General features: G+C 46.7%; 1 protein-coding gene across 1 annotated transcript in view; it reads left to right on the forward strand.

The window, feature by feature from the left end:
• Window positions 1-214: 214 nt before the first annotated feature.
• Window positions 215-15,480, forward strand: part of TTC12 (tetratricopeptide repeat domain 12) — a 42,233-nt gene continuing 26,967 nt past the window's right edge. The window contains exons 1-7 of the mRNA XM_032428053.1: window positions 215-389; window positions 1,489-1,561; window positions 8,699-8,862; window positions 9,410-9,431; window positions 10,119-10,196; window positions 11,029-11,150; window positions 15,225-15,284. Coding sequence (XP_032283944.1) covers window positions 1,504-1,561; window positions 8,699-8,862; window positions 9,410-9,431; window positions 10,119-10,196; window positions 11,029-11,150; window positions 15,225-15,284 — 504 coding nt within the window. The 5' untranslated portion in view covers window positions 215-389; window positions 1,489-1,503. The remainder of the gene's footprint in view (window positions 390-1,488; window positions 1,562-8,698; window positions 8,863-9,409; window positions 9,432-10,118; window positions 10,197-11,028; window positions 11,151-15,224; window positions 15,285-15,480) is intronic.

Genomic DNA, 15,480 nt, shown 5'->3' on the forward strand with positions numbered 1-15,480 from the left:
GTCTGCCCTGGGATGTGGGCCTGATCTGGCCGTTAGCGCCGAGGAGAGGACGCTGGTGTGGGCCCCAGCAGATGGGACGGTATCGGCCGCGGGCTGGGTCCTCCGCTTTGGGCACGGGAACCGGTGGACGCTGCGGAGTGGTTGCCGGGCAACGGTGCCGTCGGCCCCGCCCCTCTGCGCCGGGCGGGGCGGGGAGTCCAGGCGAGCTGGTCGCGGGGCTCCGGCTGGCGCGCCGCGGGCCCCCGAGCTCGCATGAGTGCGTCTCCTGCCCCGCGGGGGTTCGGCGCGGGCCGCGCATCCTTCTACCCCTGCGCCTGGCCGGGCAAGTGCTGAGCCTTCCTTCTGCCCCGGCAAACTTGGGCAAGTCACCTCGCTTCGCTAGGCCTCAGGTCCGTGGGAGCCTTAATATGTTAGAGCTGGAAGGTACCCTGTCGCTCATTTAGTTAAGCCACACGTCCCGCCCCCGTTTTGTAGATAAGGGTGCCTCGCATTTACCACTCTGCGTGCCTGGTGCTTTCAGTTAACCCCCGGGGAGCCCTCTCGGTCCGTATTACCATTTCCATAGAATGAGGCGCGGAGAGGATGGTGACTTTAGCTGAGGTCACAGCTTGTAACTGGTAGAGTCTCAGAGTCAAATAACTCCCACCTCGTTTGTGGCAGGGTTCAAATTTCCAGTTAGAGGTGCTTACACGAGTGCACTACTACTAAACCTAGCCGTAAGTCAGAATAACCCCCGAGAGAGTTTTAAAACTGTCCTTTCCCGGGCACCCTGGCAGGTTGACCGAGAAGCTTTGGCGCTAAAGCTGAGGAGTCTGTGTATTTAACGAGTTTTCGGATGGTTTTTATGGCCTGTGGGTGAACTTCGGGAACCCCTGGGTATACAGTGAGGCCTGTTTACTCACAAACCACGGAGAAGTAATAAACCTGAAGCACCTGGAGAGGAGAAGAGATGCTGGTGCACAGTGCCATCAAGTTCTGATCCCTGCAGTCAGTGTTTAGCTCCTCTTCACTCCTCAGATTAAACAAGTTTGAACAGTTAAATGCAAATTCTCCGGCTCCTGGTGACCAGTCACACAGCCAGATCCGGGCTTCTGGCCGGGCGGGCCTATCGTGATCAAAGTCAAGCGTTCGTGTCCTCCTCCATTCCTGCCAGCCTGTCAGCTTCTGTCCTCCTGGCCTCCTTCACTCCAGGTCCCTGAATCACAGCGGTGGATGTTGGCTTTGGAGGAACATTTTGCAGAGCAGTTCTCCCAGTGAAGGGAGGGCTCACGGCTTCCAGAAGTATCACCACAAATAATGAGTATCTCTTGGCCTTAATAGCAGTCAGAGTGACATAGATCACCCTGCTGTTATTCGTGACATTTATGAACACAAATCCATCTTAAAAATAATCACTTGGCTCTTAGTTTTAGAAGGCTAATGAGCCTGACAAATTCTGCTTAGTGTTTTATTATTATTAATTTTCATCACTTATGCTGCCTCCCCCAGGTATTCTGGTTGACAATGGCTGACGATCACGAGAAAGATTTGCAGAAATTTCTTAAAAATGTGGATGAAATCAGTAAGTACCAGTAAATCATAAACAAATTAAATTCTACGCTTACGAGGTGGAGTGACTGGAGAGAAATGATCACTCTAAGTTAGTTCCTGGGCTGCCTGATAGGTTTATGACTCTAAGAGAAAATGTAATTGAAATTAAACAGAAAGGGTATTGAGAAGCAAGTAATATTAGAGCCTGGGGTGGTATTTTGTGGCTGCTAATTGGTATCGGGGAAGCCGTTAACATTCTGGTTGGAATTGAGGCTGACGGCTCTCCTCCATATTTTATCCCCTTCCATGTAGAATTCACGTCGAAGGAGCCTAGCTGTTCCCTTCGAGATCATTTAGGAACCTCGCTGATCAGCGTGGAATCCCTCTTGTTTTAGGGCAGAGCCATTTCTGATTTTGAGCTGCAGAGGCAAAATCAAATGGCCTTCCCTCAGGGTCTGTCTAATTACATGGACGGTTCATGGTTGTCATAATCCTGTCTCTCCGCCTCTAGGCAGGAAGACCCCTCCTTCCCCAGCTCAGACAGGTGGGATCTCAAAGGATATCCTCTGATCCCACAAATCCCATTCAAGAGATTCCAAAGCAGCTGCTTTCCTATTCAGACTTCAGGGAGCTTGTGTGGTGATGGAAACAAGCAAACCAACAATCAAACCAATCTTACATATCAAATAGAAATATGTTGAAATTGCTCCTTCCAGCAGGCTGTGTGGGTCCAAAGAATTAAAATGGTTTTAAAAATAGTTGGGGTCACTTGATACAAAACACATCCACAATCTGTTCCCTGTGTCCATCCACGCCCCCCCCCCCCCGCCCATCCCTGAATGTTATTCTGCAGACTTCTGGCTTTGGCCAGCCTGCCGCTCACCTTCCTCTGCAGGTGGTCTAGTCCAGGCACATGATTTTTCCTACAGCCTGTTTACTCACCACCCCCACATCCCTGTTGGCCGCCCAGCCTTCTCTGCTGAGCCTCAGACCCTGGCAGCTGTCTATCCATTGTACCCCACAGACACCGCAAACTCCGTGGGTCCAAAAGCCAGTTGATCATTGCTCTACCCCGTCCTCCTCCTCCCCAGTAAAACCTGCTTCTCCCACCTTCCCCTTCATGCTAGTCTCGCCGGGTGGCACCACGGGTTGGAAGTTTTCAAGTCACCCTGGACTCCTGCCAGCTCTCAGCCTACATTCAATCAGCCGTCAAGTTTAGCTCTTTCTCCCGCTCGGTCCTCCCCGCCCCTCCCTTTGTTCTGGTTCTCTGACCCAGACTATTTCAACAACCCCCTGATTGTTGTTCCTGCCTCCAGGCTTACGCTCCCCACAGAGTAATGTATCTAAAATGCAAATCTGACCCAGACACTTCTCTGCTTGGATCCTCTCCGCAGCCACAATAAACTTCAAGCTCTCCTCAGGACTTAAGTCCTCCCCTGACCTTGTCCTTACCTCTCGCCTCTCCCTACCTCACACTCGAGCGAATGGCAGCAGACTGCTTCTAGTTCCCCACACGTCCCCCATGGTTCACGCTCTGCACGTTGCCGTTGTTGTTCCCTCTGCCTCCCCATCTTTCTTTACCTGGCTCACTTTCATTCTGGCTCAAAGTTCCTTTGGGTGCCGTATATACCAGTCCTGGCCCATAGAACTCTCTGTGGTGCTGGAAATGCCCTACAGTCTACACTGGCCACTGTGGCCGCCGGTAACTGCACACAGCCGTGAGCCTTTGAAAGGTGGCTGGTGCTACCCAGGAACTGAGTTTCTAATTGCATTTCATTAATAATTAGTTTAAATTCACGTAGCCACGCGTATAGGTTCTAGGTACTCATTTCCTGGGCTCTGGCTATGTACCTAGTTGTGCTAGGCTCTGGAGACCACAGTAACGATAACCAAGAATTAGCTTTCCTCCTGGTGTCTACAGCCCGGTGCAGAGAGCCGATGAGAAACAAGTAATCTCCAGTGTGACATGTGATACGAAGAGAGATTGGCAAAGTACAAGAGACACTAACTCAGGTTACAAGTTGTGTTAGTCTGATTGGGCTGCTGTAACAACATACCACTAAGCAGCAGCAGTTTCCTTTGACGGTTCTGGAAGTGCAAGATCCGGGCGTGGGCGGGTTTGGTTTCTCCCGAGGCCTTTCCTCTTGGCTTGGAGACCCACTGCCTTCCCACTGTGTCCTCACGTGGTCTTTGCTCTGCGTGTACACGTCCCTGGGGTCTCTTGCTCTCCTTATAAGGACAACAGTCCAGTTGGTTTAGGGTCCCACCCCGATGACTTCATTTAACCTTACTTATGCCTTTAAAGGCTCTCTGCCAGGACAGTCACACTGGGGGGCTAGGGCGTCAGCGTGTGAATGGGGTGGGGACCACACTACAGTCCTTTACAGGAGTTGTTTAAGGCTTCCCTGAAATATGAGATTTAAGCAAAAAATCTGAAGTGTGAGTAGGAGTTGGGCACTGGGGGGAGGGCAAGGGAAGATTCTAAGTGGGGAGAAAGTAGGTAGGAAAGCTGGGAGTTAGAGAACATGGTGCTTTTAAGAACCTGGAAGCATAAAAAGCTCTGTGTGGCTGGAGAGAAGAGATCACAGAGAGAAGGGTCCCATCTGAGTCAAGAAAGGCTGGATCAGGGAAGACCTTGGAAGCCACAATGAGGAATTCATGTCTACCCTGCAAGCAGTTGGAGGGTTGACTCAGCACAGGGACATGATCAGATTTATACCTTAGAAAAGTCGCTCTGACCACGGCATGGATGTCGAGACGAGGACATGGAGGGGATAAGAGAACAGATGCTGGGAGCCCCATCAGGAGGCCGTTCCGGCGCTCCAGGGAAAAGAGACAGGCTGGGTTTAGAGCTGTAGCAGCAGAAATGGGCACGAGTAAATGGACTTGAGATATATTTAGGATTTACTTGGCAAGATTTAGGGTTTGATGGCTGTGAGGACAGAGGGAGAACGAAGACTCAAGAATGAGTCCTGAAAGTTTGGGGTCGAATGCCCAAACTTGGCAGTGGTTTGACCATCTGCTGAGAGAGGGGCCATTTGGGGGAGGAACAGTCTCAGGGGAAAGAAAATGGGCAGGGCAGGATTGGCGAGCAAGACATCACAGTGAAGATGTTCAGAGGGCAGTTGGCTTTGCAAGTCCGAGCCTAGGAGAGAATAGGGCTGGGGATGTCCGTTTAGGAGGCCCTGGGATATAAATGGGATTTAGAACCATGGGAGAGAACAGGACTACCTGGGGGAATGGTCCAGAAAAAGAACAGACGGCTCAGGCACAACCTTGAGACTCACACCGTCAAGAAGGTAGGTAGGACAGGGAGAGCAGGAACAAGCAAAGGAGACCAAAAGCAATGGCCAGAGAGGTAGGGGGGCGACCACCAGTTTGTCCTGTGTCCTTGAGAGTCTGGTTTTTTGTTTGTCTCCTTTTTTCTTTGTTCATTTTGTTTCTTAAATTCCACATGAGCGAAGTCATATGGTATTTGTCTTTCTCTGACTGGTTTCGCTTAGCATTATATACTCTAGCTCCATCCATGCTTTTGCAAATGGCGAGATCTCATTCTTTTTTATGGCTGAGTGATATTCCATACCAGGCTATTGTAGATAAGGCTGCAAGAAACACAAGGCTGCATATATCTTTTCAAATTAGGGTTTTTGTTTTCTTTGGGGAAATACCCAATAGTAGAATTACTGGATCATATGGTAATTCTAGTTTTAATTTTTTGAAGAGCCTCCAAACTGTTTTCCACAGTGGCTGCACCAGTTTGCATTCCCAGCGACACTGCACGAGGCGCTCCTTTGGTTGGAGGCAGTTTTTTAAAGTCCGCGGGAGAAGGATAGGATGACTTGTTTGGGTGTGATACTGTGATTTATAGTAAGAAATAAATATTTGTTCTTTGTCCCTGTGCCTGGCAAAGAGCTCCCCAAACCCTTGGAACTTCTAAGTGATCAGACAGATAAAGGCATCTTTATATTCATAACAAACCCCTTTCAATCATACCTGAGCTTATGTTAATGAGTGACTTTTGGAACCTGAAGATGGGGGCTGGTTGCCAGGGAACCAACCCTGTGATAAAGTTTCAACCCCCTGGGAACGGGAGAGGGGCCGGAAGTTGAATTGATCGCCAATGGCCAATAATTTTTTTAAATCAGACCTGTGTAATGATGCTTCCCTAAAACCGCAAAAGGACCAGGATCAGAGAGCTTCCAAGTTGGAGGTTTTGGCAGAGGGGTGCACTCAGAGAGCCTGGAAGCAACGCGCCCCCTTCCCACATACCATGCCCTATACATCCCTTCCATTTGGCTCTTCCTGAGTTATATCCTCTTATAATACACTGATGATCTACTAAGTAAAATGTTTCTCTGAGTTCTGTGAGCCACTCTAGCAAATTAATCAAAACAGAGAAGGAGGAGGTTGGAGGACCCTCTGATTTAGCCATGAAGTCAGAGGCGCAGGTGACAACCTGGACTAGCATGTGAAGTGGGGGGTGGGGAGTGGGCAGTCTCGTAGGACTCAGCCCTTAACTTGTGGGATCTGACACTCTCTCAGGTCGATGGTGTCAGAATTGTGTTGAACTGTGGGACACCCAGGGGGTGTCAGAATTGCAGGGTGGTGTGGGGGAAAAACACGCATTAGAATTGGTGTCTGAATCATACGAGGCTAACAGGATTGCCGGGTACCATTGACCAGCCAGTTGAGTTACGACCAGTTCTCCCTGGTGTGCATGTATCTTTATCAGTCCTCCACATCTGTCACAAAGGCCTAGAGAAGTGGGGAGTTGGGTTTGGAGTTGGAGTTTTGTGTGGCAGGTGGGGTGGGAGGGCAAGAGGGTTCAGCACGTAGACAGGACGGATCATGGGATCTAAGCTGAGCAGGCAGTGAAGTGAAGACAGGATAGCTTTAAGGGCTGTTTTGTGACCTCAGGGTGGCCTAAACGTACCTGTTTTCCTCCCACACAAGATTGGAAGCTCTTCAAAAATCAGTATCTCTTTTATTCATCCTTGTTATCTATAGCATTCTGCATAATATCTAACTCATAATAAGCTCTCCATAAATTGTTGCTGGATTAAATAAGTAGCTTGAAACTATGATTTGAAGGCCACAGTAAAATTCTCCTGCAGCTTTTTCCAGGCAAAACAAATCCTGTTTTTTTTTTTCTCATTGGTTCTAATAGCTTTAACTTTTGCTTTCCATTCAGAACCTTCTTTAAGAATAGGGAAGAGAGGGGTGCCTGGGTGGTTCAGTCGGTTGACCATCTGCCTTCCGCTCAGGTCATGATCTCAAAGTCCCAGGACTGAATCCCACATCAGGCTCCCTGCTCAGCGGGGAGTCTGCTTCTCCCTCTGCCCCTCACCCCACTCTCGTGCTCTCTCTCTCTCACTCTCTTTCTCTCTCAAATAAATAAATAAAATCTTTTAAAAAAAAAAAAAGAATAGGGAAGAGATAATCTAAGGAATGGGAAAAACTCTTTGCAAACCTTGTATCTGATAAAGGGTTAATATCCAAAATATACGAAGAACTCATACAACTCAATACAAAGAAACAAAACAAAACAAAAAACACCAGGTTACCTGATGAAAAAATGGGCGAAGGACCCAAATAGACAGTTCTCCAAAGAAAATAACATGAAAAGCCCACAGTACATGAAAAGATGTTCACCATCATTAGTCATTAGGGAAATGCAAATTAAAACCACACTGAGACCTCACCCTGGCCATCATCAGAAAGACAAGAGACAACAGATGCTGGGGAGGGTGTAGGGAAAAGGGAGCCCTGTGCATGGTGGGGGGGGAATGCAAATGGGTGCAGCCACTGTGGAAAACCGTGTGGAGGTTCCTCCAAAAATTAGAAATAGAGCTACCCTACAATCCAGTAATTCCACTTCTGGGAGTATATCCGAAGGAAATGGAAACACTATCTGGAAAAGGATATCTGCACCCCCAGGGTCATAGCAACATTATTTACAGTAGCCGAGACATGAAAACACTTAAGTGTCCATCTATGAATGAACACGTAATGAAGTTGTGGTGCATATAAACAATGGAATATCATTCATTCATAAAAAATGGAGAAATCCTACCATTTGTGACAACATGGATGGACCTCGAAAGCATTGTGCTAAGTGAAATAAGTCAGAGAAGACAAATACTTATATGATCTCATTTATATGTGGAATCTAAAAAAAATTCATAAAGAAATCAGACTTGTGTGGTTACCAGAGGCTGAAGGTGGGGCAGGGGCAATTGGAGGGAGGTGGTCAAAAGGCACAAAGGTCGTTATAAGTAAGTACCGGGGATGGGATGCACAACCCAATGACTACAGCTGATGCTGCTGTAGGATAGACAGGAAAGTTGTCAAAAAAGTAAATCCTGAGAGTTCTCATCACAAGGGGAGAACTTTTTCCCTTTTTTTTTTTCCTTTTAATCCTATCTATAAGAAAAGATGGATGTTAGCTGAACCTATTGTAATCATTTCACAACACATGTAAATCAGACCATCACGCAGTATGCCTAAAACTTAGACGGTGATGTGTCAGTTACCTCTCAATGAAACTGGAGGGAAAACAAAGAAATGGGGAGATGTTGGTCAAAGCGTATGAACTTCAGTTATAAAACGAGTACGTTCAGGGGATCTAATGTACAACATGGTGACTATAGTCAATACTGTATTTTATACTGGGGCTCCTGGGTGGTGTATTCATTTAAGCGTCCGGCTCTTGGTTTTTGGTCAGGTTGTGATCTCAGGGTCATGAGATCGAGACCTGTGTCAGGCTTCACAGCGCTCAGTCTGCTTAGGATTCTCTCTCTCTCTCCCCCCATAATCGCTCGCTCTCTAAAATAAATAAATCTTTACAAAATATTGTATTTTATACTTGAAAGTTAATAAGAGAATAGATCTTAAATATTCTCACCACATACACAAATATTGTGATTACATGAGGAGATGGATGAGCTAACTAACTTTATTGTGGGATCACTTCACAATAGACATGTGAATCAAATCATCACACTTGTGTGCCTTTAACTTACACAATGTTGTATGTCAATCATATCTCAACAAAGCCAGAGAAACAAAAGTTCTTCTTCATGAATGTTCTACACCTTTCTTTCTAGTAAATGGAGTCTTTCCTTTTGAAAACCTCATTTGAATGATTCACATTTGATTTCTCCTCCAGCCAGCTTAATCCAGGAGATGAATTCTGATGACCCGCTTGTACAACAGAAAGCTATCCTGGAGACAGAAAAGAGACTACTGTTTACAGAGGAAGTCCAAGAGGAGGACGGATGCCGGACCACCCTGAATAAGACCATGATCAGTCCTCCGCAAGCTCCTACGGAGGTTTCTTTTTCTATTACAGAGTTCTATAAGTAGATACAGAGAAGAGGGCTGCCTTGAAGGAGAGGAAGTGGTAGTTTAATCTCAAACTGTTCGGGGAGGCTGAAATAGTCTTTTGTTTTTTAGATTCACTAGATTTATTTTCCAAAAAGAAGTATAAACTCTGATTTTTTTTTTCTTTGTCTTTCTGAGTCATCTTTAAACAATGGGTTTATTTTATGAAAATTTGGCCTCCCCAACCCCTGAGTTTGTGACCAATATTTAAGCTGTACTGTAAAGGTAGTATGTTCTGCCTCAGATTTCCAACTCATACAGCCATAGTTGGGGTCCCTTGACCTGCTCACCCCATAACAACTGTACCCATAATCATATCTCCTGATTTAAAGCAAGCCCTGTGAATTTTGGGTCCTTCAGTATTGATGGTTAGAGGAAATGACCCTACTCCCCACTTGTAATGGATCTGCCTTCTTGGTTCGTACACTTATAAATCAGAGAGTGGTTTTTGAAATTTGTTTTTTTTTTTGTTTTCATGATAACCTGTGCCCTGCAGAATGCAGATGAGATAAACCCAGGTAAGGACAGCATCTCTCTTCCTAATGTGTATTATTTATTTAGAATCCATGTTTATTGATTGTAGCTTCCAGACCCTTAGATTATAGCCTCTGGGCTGACAAACCACCCATGAACAGAAACCTACGGATCAGCCAATTCTCTTACTAGTCAGAGGGGACAGCACTCAAAGGCTTTCCTCTATTTTCTCCCGGCCAGTTGTTTGTAAATTGAATTCAGTAATTCTGTATCATCCAGTTTACTCTTAGCTGCTCAAGGGATCTAGGTAGCTTCTCTGTTGCCCAGCTCAGAAGCTCATTATGCTAAACGGAACAAAAAAGTCTGCCTTTAAAGAAAAACTCTTTTAAAAGACATAATTCAAATTTGGAGCACAGACATAGCCATCATGTATAATAATACATCACACAGATTACCATTTAATGTCAAATTAAGAAAATGTCATTTAGTTGCTTCAGAGTGTGTGTGCATGTGCGCGCGCGCGCGTGTGTGCGTGTGCGTGCACGCGTGTGTGCGCGTGCGTGTGTGCGCGCGCGTGTGTGTGCGTGCGTGTGTGTGCGCGTGCCTACATATGTATGCATGAGATGTGTGGCTCTAAAGCTCTGAAGAAGCTTTCTTCTGAATTTGAGCTAAAGAACTGATTATAGTATTTGGATTTTTCTCTTAAATACTTGAAATTCCTCTGCTGTCAGAAGCCTTCTTGGCATCTGTGGAGTTGGATGCAAAAGAACGTGCCAGGAGAAGAAAGGAAAACAAAGTCTTAGCAGATGGTAACTGTCAGTCTTCCCTTTTCAAGAGCTGGGATGATTGGTGCTAGAAAGATCGTGAGCGTGCCTGCTGATACCTGAGGACAGCGAGATCCCCAGTCAGGGGCTTCGTAGCGGGCTCGAGGCAGCGGAACCTGGCCAGGCAGCGGTGTCTGTCCGTGTCCCCGCGGCCGCAGGCCGGAGCAGGACCGGGCGCTGTGTGACCGCCGCCGCCAGGCCGCCTTCTAAAGCGTATGGACGGACTGAGCAGATCAGACTGAGCGTCCTGAGCGATCCTCGGACGGGAGGGAGGGACGGAAGGGGCAGGTACCGTGGGCTGGCCTGAGGCACAGACGAAAAAGTGAAAACGAAGAACGAAACGAGAAAACAGACGTGAGAAGGGAGAGGAGAGACGAAGGGACAGACCCGGGGTTGTGCGCGTGGCGGGGGCGGCGCATGCGCAGGATGCGTCCGGCACTTGCGCGCCCCCCAGCGGTGGGCGTGCTGCAGGTCTGACCGCTTCCAACGTGTGCTAGAAAGTGACTTGTTTGGCCCTCTCTCTGAGACGTTCAGTGTATAGACTTGGTCTTTGTGGCACGCTTGGAGAGGTTCTGAGTTTTGCACCAGAAACATTTGCTTTTTCTGAGAAGCTACTTGGGCGACTTGGGATGGGTTTGGAGGAAAAAAAAGCCCTTAAGGAGGCTGATGGTAAAATGTCTGCAGAGAAGTAAGTGACAGGTCTCCTTGGACTGATGGAGGCTATGACCTCCAAAGTGGAACTGCAAAGTCAGGGGAATAAAGTGAGAGAATTTTCCAGTGTGTGGGGAGAGCTCACCTGTGACTTCTGTTCTCCCAGCCCTGAAAGCAAAGGGGAATGAAGCCTTTGCCAGAGGGGACTACGAAGCGGCCATCGTGTGCTACAGTGAGGGTCTGGACAAGCTGAAGGACATGAAGGTGCTCTACACCAACCGGGCCCAGGTCAGTGGGCCAACACTGTGTCCGTGGCGTTTTCGTAGGGGACAGCAGCCATGGAATTTGTGAAACCAAAGATGAGACCAGATGGTAGCCGTGGCGTGCCCGTCGGTGTTTAGCAGCCGACTCTGGTGGGGGGTGGGGGAAGCTGATCTCTAGGGGCCATTTGCCACTTTCCATGGTGTCAGTGCTCTCACCGTGGTCCAATTTCAAGCCACCAACTTGCGATGACGGGAGGAGGACTTGGGAAGAGCTACACATAACCAGTCCCTGTGCAGTGTACGTCAGCTCCCGCATATCACTGAGGGTAAAGCGACTGAGTGAAACAACCTATGAGAACTGATTCTGCCGTCGCTGGGTTTGGCCAGCCCCCTTTGGCTGGTAGCCTGAACTCCTCAGGGTTACTTCTTACTCATCGGATCGGTCCCTGTTGGAGTAAGATTCTGTGACCTGAGTCGGCTGGATAGCTGATGGGCCTAGACCCGATTTCTCAGAAATGTTGAGTTTCTGAACTCCCTTATACCTCCGTTTTATATACAGATGAGCTCTGTTTCGTGGGACACCAGGTAAAAACCATCACGCAGATGTTTATCATCTACTACTTAATGAAGGGACAAGGTTGGTAGTTCTCAGTTGAAACAAAAACATCCCGTGTGGCCTTATCTTTAAAAGCACTTGAGCCTGTGTGTGGCAGAGCTCCCTGTAGCTTAGACCTGACAAAGTGGCCGATCCGTGGGCATGATTATCCGATGGTCAGGAGACATCAGCAGGACCTGTGTGAGCTGCACTTGACACCGTGTCATTGACAGGAGGAACTCTCATCAGCTCCAATTTCTGTAACTCAGGATCAAGAATGTCCTGCTGTGAGAGGTTGAAAGAACGTTGAAAGCAAGAAACAGGACGTTTGGAGGCCAAAAAGTCTGGGGAGTGATGGTGATTTAATGATAAATAAGTCCAAGCACAGCGTAACCTCAATAGTTCAGCGGTTTGGGTAAATCAGACTAGAGTTGAGGCACTACTTAGCCCCATTTCTGGAGGAAAATTGATATAGGGGAGTGAGTTTGATAAATAAAATGGCCAGAGGTTGGCCTAGCGGTGTGCATTTCATCACCCTAACGAGATTATAAACTTTTCCATATACTCCCCCCCCACCAACGCCTTATTTATAATAGATGTTTAATAAATCCTCTTAAGTTACATAACACCGGAGGAACAATCAGTCCATTTAAGTGAATTAAGTTTCTGTTGACACTTTGAAAGGAACATTCAAATGCAAGCAATTAATATAATAATTATAATTCCTTTTTACTTTTCACCAGATTTGGTCTCCAAAACATTTACCTACTGATGCTTTTTCAGTCTTGTTACTTTGAAGGTATTTGAAAGTAGTAAAATTGAATTGCTTTTAAAATGTTATGTAATTCAGACTTCCATCTAATTCAGATGGTTTGTACCCCGATCCATCTAAATCAGTTACATACTTACTGTAAGCAGCAAGTTTCAGCAGCACTTTGATTAGGTTCTGGAGAATCACATTAAGAATGGGTGTGGATAAAAATAAGCAAATGTAATGAAAAGCTTTGGGGAAGTGATTCTTCCCAGCTTTCCCAAAGAGAAAGCTTATTCAGAGACAAATAAATACAAAGTGTGCTGTTACGAACCACCAAATCACCCTTGACTATTTTTAAAATGCTTCCCCTGTTTGCATGCAGTGTTAGAAAACACTTAATAAGGACCCTGTGAATTGAGTGTTGCTGCTTGCTAGAGAAAAAAACCTACCCTTTCATCGCTCTGTTTTTTTCCTGGAGTTAATGTTATGATCAATAGATTGCTGGTGTAATTTAGATAAATCAGGAGTTTAATTGCCATTTGGAAAAGTAGTTCTTTTTAAAATGTGGAAAAGCAAAAGAGAACAGGGAATTTATAGGGTGTTGAATCCAAGCCTTAAAAAAAAAAAAAAAAACCAAAAGGAAGAAAAGAAAAAGTAAAAGGCTTTGTAGACAAATTGTTGAAGCCGACGTATGCATTTTCAGAGTCTGTATGTCTCCTGAGTTACAATGTGAGGGAATTGTGGCTTCGTTTGTTAGTCTAAAAGGATGCTAGTCTCCTCCTCACATCCTCTGACTTTCAAATGAAACCCCAAACCCTGGGGGGAAAGGATGGGGCTTTATGGAACAGACAGTTCAAAGCGCCATCCTCTTTAATCAGTACAAAACCTGAGTTAATGAAAGCACCACAGGGCAGCTTCCTTTCTTGGAAGGACTTGGACTTGGTTAGCCGGCTTGTGCCTGCTCCCTGCTCGCTTGGGATGGATGCTTAGATCCCCCGTGAGTTACAACACTGACCCCATGATTGGCTTGACCATGTAAATATCTCAGCAGAATTTTGGCTAAGAATGTCACAGTGCCCTGGGACAGTTTTGATCAGGGGCAAACCTACACATGTATTGGCTCTAGTTGGGGTGACTGTGGGGACTCTGGGAAAACCTCTTATCCTCCAGGTGCCTGGTTTTCCTTTTTCACACCGGAGTGATCATTGCTGCTTCCTGGGACCTTTCCAAAAGAAGGGTGCTTAAAGTCTATTTAGTTCAACTTGATAAGGGATGTATTGACCGCCTGTTGTGATCAGTAATTCACTCAGAGGTGGAGTAGCCACTCTGCTTGCTGGTAGACAGCCCTCCGTTACTCTCTGTGCCACGAGTTCTTCAGTGTACATTGAGTGGATCCCAGCATTCTGAATCAATTCTTGATTTTCAAGATTTTCCCCCATTCTAGGGGAATCCCAAAAGAGGCCCCCGGGTCTTTTGGCACCAATGGATCATAGTGATGGTCTGACTCTTAAATGTCAGCCCATCACCTACATCGCTTCCTTCTTGCTGTGCTTACGAGGAAAGAAGCAGAACTTTATCTTTTTTGAGTAAAAGCTTTATTGAGATATAATTGACATAACATGCATTTTGCCCATTTAAAGTAAACAATTCATCGGTTTTTAGTATATTCACAGAGCTGTGCAACCATCGCCATAACCAATTCTAGAACATTTTCATGATCCCAAAAAGAAACCCCATACCCTTTAAGTGGTCCCCCTGCCCCAGTCCTCCCCTCCACCCCTACCCTCAGCCTTAGGCCACCACGAATCGACTTTCTGTCTCCATACGTTTGCCTATCCTGGACATTTCATATAAATGAAGTCATGCAGTATTTTTCCTTTTGTGTCTGGCTTCTTTCTTGTAAATTCTTTCAAGGCTCATCCATGTTATAGGATGTATCAGTGCTTCGTTCTTTTTTATGGCCAAATAATACACCACTGTACGGATGGACCACATTTTATTTATCCATTTATCAGTTGTTGGACATTTGAGCTATTTCTGCTTTTTGGCTATTATGAATAATGCTGCTATGAGCATTTGTACACAAGTTTTTATGTGCACATGTGTATACACCGAGGAGTGGCTGGATCATATGGCAACTCTGTTTAACCCTTTGAAGAACTGCCAGACTGTCCACCAAAGTGGCTGCACCACTGTACCTTCCCACCAGCTGTGTCTGCGAGTTCTGATTTTCCTACACTCTCTCCAACGTTTACTGTTCTCTTTTTTTATTTCGTTTATCATTTGATTTCCTTCTGGAACATCCGCAATGGGGTAGACTCTAGAAGCTGGCTCTTCCTTTGTGGATGGGTTTAGTGTGCTAGGTATTTTCTTTTGCCTTTCCAGATCCTTCTCTGCCCTGTCTTCTGGGGACTGACCTCTGTGGACCTGCCCCCTGACTTCCTGGCTTCCTAGATTGCATTTGGGCTCAGCCAGTGAGATCAGAAGGAAGGAAGAAAGTGAGAGTGGGGGTATTTATTCTCCCACCTGCAGCTCTCCTAAAGGCCTCAGCTCCAGCTTGGCAGTGCGTTCACAAGGCTGTCCTCTCCCGTTTGTCAGTGGCTCGTCCTGCCCCTTCGGTCCTCGCAGTGGTACTGGCTGTCCACGGTTGCTAGCCCTGGGGTTCTCTAACATTCCCGTTGGTTACACTGTTAACTGAGGACCGCATGCCGCAGAATTACATATGAATACCGCCCTTTATGTCATTGCAGGCTTATCTAAAACTCGGGGACTACCAGAAGGCAGTCGTGGATTGTGAGTGGGCTCTGAAGGTAAGAAGAGAGAGCCTTTTCCACGTGATGGAGTTGGGCTTGCCAGGCCGGGCACCTGGGTCCTGAAGTGAACACAGGAGAGCGGACAGTGTTTCGTGGTGGGCCAGGCTCTGAGCTCTGCAGTCAGGCCCTGACCTTCCTCATCTATAACGTGGGATCCATAGATTGTTTTAGGGGTCACGGTGATGCGTGTGAA

This window comes from Phoca vitulina, unplaced genomic scaffold (genome assembly GCF_004348235.1).
Source record: "Phoca vitulina isolate PV1807 unplaced genomic scaffold, GSC_HSeal_1.0 scaffold38, whole genome shotgun sequence".
Taxonomy (NCBI): domain Eukaryota; kingdom Metazoa; phylum Chordata; class Mammalia; order Carnivora; family Phocidae; genus Phoca; species Phoca vitulina.